Below are 10,028 nucleotides of genomic sequence, written 5' to 3' on the forward strand. Positions count from 1 at the left end.
CAAGCTTACAAAAAAAAAAAAAAAAAGTCAAGGGAACCTTTTTTCCATTACATAAATGTTCTGTTGTATACAAACGAAAAAATTGTCGTATAACTTTATTCATTAAAAATGAATGAGCAAAGTTTAAATAAATACATTGTAAATACATTTGTATTCAGTCTTTGGAGAACATAAAACCATAGCATGAAGTGGAGTGATTCAGATTGACAGAGGACATGACATGATAAGCCAGAAATATGCAAAAATACACCACCTACAAGTATCCAGTCTCACAAGCCAAGATAACTTTGGCTGACTGACATACAACCCACTAGTTAAAGGTCATCTACTAGCATACTAACATACTGCAGTATCACTAGACCTCAGATTGAGTCCTAAATGAATTGTGAAAGCAGAGCATTAGTCATAAAAATAAATTAAGTTTTTTTTGTTGTGACCATACTGCTGTCAACCACTCTATCTGAAGAATAACCCGAATCACCATCAAGATAAAAAAAAAAAAAGTTCTTCAATGTTATGGCTAGTCAACATGAAATAATCGCTGACACAGAAATACACATAAAAATCTAGTCGCATTACCAATATTCCGTTCATGCCCAAGAGAGGTTGAGGAAGGGTTGTCAACAATTACTAAACTACACTCAACTGACGTTTGAGCTCAGACCTTTTAAAAGTTTAAAGTTTATTAACAGCTACATTTTAAAAGCTAATCAGAAGCAAAGGGAATGCTTGAGTTAAGAAACATTTCACATGGAAGCTTCTATTAACTGTGGGCTCCTGTAACCCTGGAGACAGAGCGCTGTCTCTTTAAGAATGTTGGGCAAGTCTGACAGACTGCTTGCCAGGCTATTTTAGCTGAGACCAAGCCCCTTACTGACCTACTTTTAACAGGAGCACGGGACATTACCAGGTCCATGTTGAAGAAAAAAATCCAAAATATTTTCATTTTAATTTCACATTGCAGCAAAATGGAGCTTCTTGAACAGACGTACACTATATTGTCCATAAAATTCACATATTCTACTACCACATAAAATGTTTGGTCCTTCACTCAAACAGTCAGCAATGATGAGTGCAAATCACACAATGACTAAAGACGAACAGCTTAACTGGGTTCCTCATAGAACCCTGGTTCACAACAAATAATACTACTCTGTACACATAATCCACAATACATGATACTGCTTAAACTTTACACCTAGAGCTTACATTATTACTGCTGTGCATTATCCTCATTCTAACCTGATGTGGCTGTCAAGTTTGAGCCCTGTCATTTGTCTCATAATTAATTCTTTAATGAGTGTGAGTGTGAATTGAATAGAGCGCATGCACAGGAATTTGAATTGGAATTTGAATTGACATGACAGGAAGTGGAATTTACTGCAGAAAGAATATTATGTGAAATATTATTACAATTTAAAATAACTGCTTTCTATTTATTTAAAAATGTTATTTATTCCTCTGATGGCAAAGCTGAAATTTCAGCAGCCATTACTCTGGTCTTCAGGATCACATGATCCAAGTGCTCAAGAAACATTTCTTATTATTATCAATGTTGAAAACAGTTGTGCTACTTAATATTTTAGTAGAAACCGTGATACATTTCTTTCAGGATTCTTTGATTAATAGAAAGTTCAGCATTTATTTGAATTATTTGAGTAATATTTTGTAACATGTCTTTACTGTATTACTATAAATGTATTTGTCACTTTTAATCAATTGAATGAAACTTTGCTGAATGAGTTATAATTTATTTCCTAAACTTTTGAACAGTAGTGTATATGAACTTGACATAATTAATAATTAATTGATTTAAATTCCACTTCCTTGCATGCAATTTCGATTTGCAATTCTGCATCTTGTTTGTTACCTCAATTCAAATTCAGGAACTGAACAAGAATTTAAAAGGCACAACCCTGTTGGCTGTTAAAAACAAATATTAGAACTATCACAGCCTGTATTCTTTCAGTGGACGCAGGTTAAATACAGCCATGAGTTAGGTTATCCACAACTGTAATCTACTCCAATCCGAAGCCCTCTGCATTTGAAATGGCAATAGTTAATTTCTGCCGTAGTTCTTTCTTGCTCTTGTATGGAGGTAGACAGATCTGGTTGAAACATGTATGTGACACTGGGAGCCTGCAAAGAGAAAAAATAAATAAACTGTAGAGAATGAACATGCATGCAGTCATTTCACTGCAATCTTCCAATGTGATGATTACCAGTCAGTGGAAACATCAATCTTGGAGATCTTGAAATTGAGGTCAGCCATTCCGCAAACAGGAACACGGTCACTTCCTGTGGTAAAGTGGAGCAGTTTCTTCTGCAGCTCCAAAGGAAATGCCAGAACCACGTCCCAGAAGGCTCTGTGACACCAGAGCGAACAGTCACCTTTCCACTGATTGAAATGCATGTAAGAGCATGGCTATTCAAAATTGTAAACAGGACATGTACCGGATGGTGGGGTCAGTCTTGCTGTAGCCCTCATACTGTACCACTCGCTGAAGAGAACCCATGTCCAGATTAGGACTTCCACAAACTAGGATCTCAACCTCCTCTGGCCTTAAAAGCTACATAAATGATAGGTTTAATGAGTCCTTATGGTACTACCATTGTTGTGATTATGTTGATGCATATTTACAGAAAAAAAAATGTTAATTTAAATAACATGTTAAGAAAATGCATTTAATTATGCCCCTTCACCTGCATGTAATCTTTGCAACAACAACAACAACAAAAACACTTTATAATAAAGCTCAATACAAGGACATTGGTTAACATTGGCAATAGCTAACAATTAATAATAATGTTACAGCATTTATTAGTCTTGGTTAATGTTAATGTTAACCTAGGTTAATAAATGCTTCCAAATTATTTTTCATTGTTAGTTTATGATACATAATGCATTAACTAATGTTAACAAATTGAAACTTATCGTAAAGTATTAATTCATTTTCCTACCAATGAAGCAATTTAGGCTTATCATAATTCTAACTTTTGCATTTCTCAAAGCTGCACTTTTAAGATGGCACATCATCTTAAAAAGTGGTACTAGGTGCAAAAAAAAAATAGCAAGATATGACAAAATAACCAAAAGTGTTAGTCTGATTCCCTGCTAATAATCCACCCCTGCTAATAATCCCACGTATATTAAAATCAAAATCATTCAAATTGCCAGGCCACTGGAATTTCTCCCGGTGCTCCCAATCCAGGCCATTTGCACGCACGCGCAATATAGCCTATACTCTAAAAATATTATAACTTTAATATCGTAATTGTATAATTTACTTAATTCTCGTAATTTTGACTTTATTCTCTAAATATTTCAACTTTATTCTCGTATTGACTTTAATCTTGTAATCTTAGATTTTTTTTAACGTGGCACTAAAACGCCATCGTATTTAGAAGACAGAGTCAGAGAAGCATATTAAACATAATGTTTTGAATTTGTGCTTATCACATATTTCACACCCCCAACCCTTCCACCTTCCAAAAAAAAAAGAAAAAGAAAGAAAAGAAAAAAAGAAAAAGATGACAAAGTTAAAGTAAAATAAAAGTAAAATAAAATTACTGTGTGTTGGTATGAATCCTTGTAAAATATCTATCTTATCAAAATATAACTGTTGCCACACCCTGCACGTACACAGACCGTACTGTGCCGTGTGTTGAGAAACAGATACACAGTGTGAAATACAGAGACTGAAAGATAAAGATAGGTCTTTAAACCACAGAAAAGGTAGCAATGGTCCAAACCAATCTGTCACGTCCTTCCCCTCCCCTAACCCTCCACCTTACCCCTCCCACCTCACCCCACACTAAGACCAGCGAGTCAGATATTACCGTTACAGAGCCTCTTACATAAGCAGCCAGGGACACAGTCAACTGTTGCGTAATCACTAAAGACGGGGAGGGCCTAAAGTTGATCATGGCCAGTGGAATCAGGCCAGAGGAGGTCTGAAATCATGTTTATCTCTTCTCATTGTGACACTATTTCACTGCCGTCGCACTGTTTAAATAATCCACTGGACACATGTATAGCTGATCCTACAGCATACTGAGGGAAAAAAAACTGAGCATATCAATTGGTGATTGTGCAGTTCAGTGAACCCAGAGAGAAACCAATGACTCACAGGCTGAACATTCCTTAAAATGGTCAGATGAAATAACTCTCTCTCTCTGCTTTTCTTTTTTCTGTGTGCATCTCTTGATTAAGAGAGCAGTCTGAGGTAGCACCATATTGGGAAGTCTAAATCAAGGCTGAATCATCGCCAAGATAAACATACGTGTTTTTTATGATTTTCCCTGGTGCATAGAGAAAAATATCCAACAAATACAAAACATCATACTGAACACTCTCTCATGTGTATTTTAGGCTCGCTGCAAGTCACTGTTGTTCTTACAAAAGAAAGTTTTGAAATAAGAAAGAAAATGTGTATTGGTAAATGTGGTTTCTTACACAGACTATTCCAGCACACAGTTTAAAACACTCCCTCATCATGTGTTAAGACATACAAGAATTTAAATTAAGAAAGACTTCACGTTCTGCAGATACAAAACTACACTGCTATCCAAAAAAAAAAAATCACAATAATCTAATTTTCCCACCATAATGTACAGCGACACCAGAGTGCAGTAAAATAAAAAAGAAAAGTGTCTAAAGAGTTCAGGAAGGAAGTCGACAATGTGATAATAGTTTTGGTATATTTTTAATTATTCTAGGTATTCTTTCAGACAAAATTGTAAACTGAAACAGATATTCAGATATAAAAATAAATCTATTTACATATTGTCTAAAAGAAGAACAATCAAGAATAATTTAAATCAAACATAATATCACATTATTGTTGTTGTTATTATTTATTTATTTTTTTAATTCTCAAACTAGTTTGTTCATTGAGTCAGCACTGGCTATGTTTAAACATGGAGGAGACCACACTCATGAGCTGTGCAAAGTCTGTAAGAAACTGAGTCTTTGTTCAGATTCCAATTGACATGCTAAGCAGGGCAAGAGACTTGCAATTTTCTGGGGGTCTCTATGTATTTATTCTATATGACCTTGAGTCTGAGGTCTCTCCCAGCCAGTAGCTGAAGAGCCTGGATACGGTATGGAGATTGAACAAACAAAGCAGGCCCAGTTACAGGGCATCCTTCCAACAGAGGGGGAAGGGACAGCCCGTACACAGATGTAGCCTTCACACACACACACACACACAGTCATGTTCTTTCATATCTCAAATAGTGGTTCTCATTGATTGAAACATTTTTCTTTTCTTTAATTGTATTCATTTCTTTTCAAGTTCGAGACTTAATTCTGTAGACAGATGCAGTATATTGTTGCCAGAGCAGGATGTTACATCTGAACATTAATTGATTTCATTGTTCACAGACCCTGCCCTCTCTCCTGCCCCTGAAACTCTCTCTGTCTAAGAGCCACTTGTAGAATATTCCAGGGCTTGCTGTGCCTCACAACAGCATTAGCTGTTAAAAATTACTAGCTGCAGTGAAATGTCAAGCTGTTTCTTGGCTTCTATTTACTTGCTTCCAGAGTATTCCCCCCAGAATTCCTTATTTTAATTACCATGCAATAAGTATTTTGGTGAAAACAATGCAGCAAACTCACCATCAGGGCATTTGAGGCACAAACGCTATGAAAACCATGATAGAAAGCAGCAAACTGCCTGTAGATGGACTTATTCAGCAGGAAATCAATATAGAGCTGGACGTATTCTGTGCGGGGACAAACAGATCAATTCTTCAGTAGCGGGAATAAGACAATGTAGCAATTCATGTTGAAAAGGGAAAACTCAGTCATGCATATAACTAGAGAGTGGAGACTCTCTCACCTTTTCTGTTTAGGTTTGTTACAGGGATCTTGTCCCCTCCTGGTTTCAGATTATATGGCTTGATCACTCCAAGTTCTTCTTGAAAAACCTAGAGGAAAAAAATACAGAAATGACCTCCGCTTCCATTATCTGCGGACTTTATCGCCTAGTTCAATCAGACAAACACGCTTATCTATAAGATACGATGGAACGAGAAACAAGTCTATGAGTGCAAACATCCTGATGTAGGTCAAGTTTAGAGGGGACTCACCTGAAACGTGGTATAGAAGTCCTCTTCAACATTTCCTTCATAGCTGAGGAGTTCCCCAAGTCCATGAGCAAGATCCTAAAATGCACAAAGAAACACTCACATTTGACAAACATGCGATTTTCTGAAATCCTAGCTTTTTATATGGCCCATACTGTGTATTTCTACTTTAGTAAACAATGCAGTAAAAGGGACACTTTACTATACAAATCATAAAATTTAAATGCATTGACACTACAAAAAATAGAGATGACTACAAGTTACAGCATACTATATGTGACATTATGTGAGGCTTCTGTGACTGTCAAAGATCATATATTATGTTAGGCAGCACTTCATTTTAGTTGAAAATCTGTGCAGCTAATAAAATGGTAGCAAATGAGATGTTTGTGCTGTTTGACGCAAATTGTGGAAATCTAGGTTTGTTTGTTTTTTTTGTTTTTGTTTTTTTCATTTTAAGAAAGTAGCTTTAGAGGTTCCACATCCACATTACCTTTGGAAAAAAGTTTGAAGCAAGGAAGCAAACAACGCCCGCAGGCAGTTACAATATGTAAGTTCGGAGGAAGCCAGAGACCATTAAAACAGAACATCTGGCTCATTTAAATCGGACTCTGCAGTAACACGAGAGTGAAGAGGAATCAATATGCTTAAGCTTAACTAACTAGTATTTCACTTATATGTTAAATTCCAGCAATAGTCTGTATTATGACAAAGAGTGTTACTGCAGAAGAAATAGCTAATATTGGTCGCCCTCTGTTGGACACATGAGGAGAAGCACTGGCTGAATTTGAACAAGCATATCACTATGACACCAAAAGAAAACATAAATTAGCTTAGAAGTACACTGGAACCATTTTGTCATGATTATCCCATGTGTTTGAAATTAAATGTATTTAAAATTTTCCCTGCAATCTTGCTAAGTTTAATAATATACCATTTTCAAAAAACAACTCTAATGATATAGGGGAGACCAGGGCTAGTTGTCACATAAAGAAGTTGCAACAAGACTTATATCTTAGTAACTATAAGGTTTTGAGTCCAGTTACTTAAATGTTTGTTTTCTCCTAGTATAAAATTATAGAAACAACAGTAAACTACCATACACTTTCATTCAAAACTTCAATGTTTTTGAAAAAAAAAAGCCCCTTATTCTCACCAAGGATGCATTATTTAATCAAAAATACAGTCAAAACATTAGCATTGTCAACTATTATTAAAAAAAAATATTATTAAAACATTTCTTCTTATCAATGTTGACAAACAGTTGTGCTGCTTAATATTTTTATACACATTTCAGGATCCATTGATTAATAGAGAGATCAAAAGAATGGCATTTATTTGAACTTTGTAACATTATAAATGTCTTTATTTTTTAATTTAATCATATTATTCAAACATAATCAAGTGCCCTTGCTGAAAAAATCGTACGGACCATAAACTTGGCAAGTAAAATCAGACTTGCACATTCAGACAATTATTTGATTGTTTGCTTGCATTTGTTGTTTTTTTTCTCATAAACGGTAAGCAACAATAATGGGACTTACTCTTACTTGATATTTAGCTGTATTAGAAATAGAACAGTAGAAACCAGCATTTGAAGGGTTAAGGAGTTCAAAAGAAAGAAAAGCATGATACTTCAAAGGCTGCTGTGAGATTCACAAGACAAGCATGACTTTATCAGCAGAGCTGAAAGCCAACAGAGCTGTCCTCAGAACAATGAACCATCTGAGGCTTATTAATCGCATCCAGGCAACTAGACAACAGGAGTGTGTGAGTCTGTGATGGCTGGGTGACACCCTGGAAGTGCAAAAGATAATGCAACAGCTATTTCTGACTCAGTGTTATTCTGTCAGCCATTTGCTCTGTTTATATATGGCTGAGTGAGCTCAATGTCACTATATAATGAGCATAACATCCTATGTAGTACATAAATGCTATATGGGCTGCTGGATTATTTTATATATGAATAATACCACACTACACAGTGACAGCAGGCGGTTCACCCATTAGTGATTGATAAGCGTGTGTTTATCAAAATTTGGCTGGATTGAATATTATACCATGTGGTGTATCACAGCTTGTGTACATACAGGCATAATCTGCTGGAGGTCGTCCAAGGTGAGGGTCGCCATGCCGACGGGGGTGTCGAGGTCACATGGCACAATGGGCGGGGTCAGCAGCTTCTTGTAGACACAAGGGGGGAAACGGATGTCCAGTGTGATGCTGTTGTACACAGCCAAGCCCATGAGCTGACAGACGGGGTTAAGTGTGCACAGCTGGAAGGATTCATAGACCTGACACACACCTCCGGCCTTTTGTTACACAATGGCTACGTCAGAAACCAAAGGCAGCTTCCTCACTGCTTGATGGTCAATGATCTAACAGGCAGTGGTTTGCATGAAGGCACCTAACATTCTGCTTTCCATAATGTCACGTCTAATGATCACTAGGCAAGTTCAACTGAGTTTTAGTCAAAATCATAGTTTACTTCTTTTAACTACCAAACTAGACTGTCATTTGAAAGTTTGGGGTCAGTGAGATTTTTTTAAAGGAATTAATTATTTTATTTAGTATGTATTTATTATAAGTGACACTAAAGACATTTATAATATTACAAAAGATTTCTATTTTACATAAATGCTCTTCTTTTGAACTTTCTATTCAACAAAGTATTCTGAAAAAAAGTATCAGTTTCAACAAAAATATTAAGCAGCACAACTGTTTTCCACATTGATGATACTGTGAATGTCTCAGCTTTAAAAATTCAGCTTTGATATCACAGATATAATTTAAATTTTAAAATATTATTAAATGGAAATCAGCTCTTAAACTGTAATCATATTTCCCATTAATACTGTTTTACTGTATATTTCATCATGTAAATACAGTGGTAAGCATAAGAGATTTCTTCCAAAAAAAAAAAAGCTTATCAACCCCAAACTTCTGAACAATAATTATAGATGCATTAAAATAAATGTGTTGTGCCTTTTAGTCCATGTATGTTAACTTTGAAGGTTCTATATGCTAATTTATAAGTGTTCTATTGAATAAGAATGCCAAACTAAAACCACAAACTTCTGACTAGCAATAGCAAGCAGCCAATAATGAGTCATGGCTGTAATGTAAACTAAAGTCTACTGGCTTGTATGCCTCTGGTGAAGTATGGTGGACTTCTCCAATTATTTTGTCTACTTAAACCCTGCCCCTTTCTTACAATCAACTGCAAACTCACATTCAGATCTGCCTCCATCCAATCAACAACCTATGGAGAGAACCAAGTCCCCACCCTACCTTTTTTCAGTTTCACTTGAATGTATGTCACAATACTGAAGAAAAGATCTGTCACTACTTCCGTTTCATCATGACTTGAAAGTCTGTAATTTGTGTGCAACTAGCAACTAGCAGCAGCAAAGAGAACTGTAATCTGTTTGAGCAGCCCAATTTAATATGATCAAAGATGAAGGGAGTGGTGAAAACACTTTGGCTAATCTGTTTGTGCCACTAGTGTTGCACAACTTACGTGAGTTATTTAAGATTTGCTAATATCACAACATCACCTACAGTACAACAACACAGAACATGGAAGAACACCCAACAGGTGTACAATACATTTAGAAGAAAATGTGAAGAGCCCTGCACGTAAGTGCTTTAATCTGTAGCTGCCAACTCAGCCCCATGTGCTCTCCATATGTGTAGCGAGGGCTATGGAAAAAAAAATCCTCAGCTCAGGAGAGTGAGGGGAGAGAGCAGAGAGGCGAGACAGTTTCCATGAGGACTGCAACAATGAGACAACACAAACCAAGTCCTGGCAGTTCTTACCGAGACGAAACAAAATAATCTTTATTTCATAATTTTTCACTAATGTGACACAGCTTCCCTTTCATGGGAACTTCGAACTGCGTCCTCTAGGGGTCGCTATGGGGGACGCCTCGTCGTGA

General features: G+C 36.2%; 1 protein-coding gene across 1 annotated transcript in view; it reads right to left on the reverse strand.

Annotated features, from left to right (window-relative positions):
* Positions 1 to 1,738: 1,738 nt before the first annotated feature.
* The window catches only part of LOC107704016 (probable E3 ubiquitin-protein ligase HECTD2), a 19,198-nt gene continuing 10,908 nt past the window's right edge, over positions 1,739 to 10,028 (reverse strand). The window contains exons 17-23 of the mRNA XM_016506843.1: positions 8,181 to 8,339; positions 6,094 to 6,168; positions 5,844 to 5,931; positions 5,621 to 5,727; positions 2,455 to 2,570; positions 2,223 to 2,366; positions 1,739 to 2,139 (exon numbers count right to left, since the gene is read on the reverse strand). Of these exons, the coding sequence (XP_016362329.1) occupies positions 2,019 to 2,139; positions 2,223 to 2,366; positions 2,455 to 2,570; positions 5,621 to 5,727; positions 5,844 to 5,931; positions 6,094 to 6,168; positions 8,181 to 8,339 (810 nt within the window). The 3' untranslated portion in view covers positions 1,739 to 2,018. The remainder of the gene's footprint in view (positions 2,140 to 2,222; positions 2,367 to 2,454; positions 2,571 to 5,620; positions 5,728 to 5,843; positions 5,932 to 6,093; positions 6,169 to 8,180; positions 8,340 to 10,028) is intronic.

The sequence above is a fragment of the Sinocyclocheilus anshuiensis genome, unplaced genomic scaffold (genome assembly GCF_001515605.1).
Source record: "Sinocyclocheilus anshuiensis isolate Anshui unplaced genomic scaffold, SAMN03320099.WGS_v1.1 scaffold1554, whole genome shotgun sequence".
NCBI lineage: Eukaryota > Metazoa > Chordata > Actinopteri > Cypriniformes > Cyprinidae > Sinocyclocheilus > Sinocyclocheilus anshuiensis.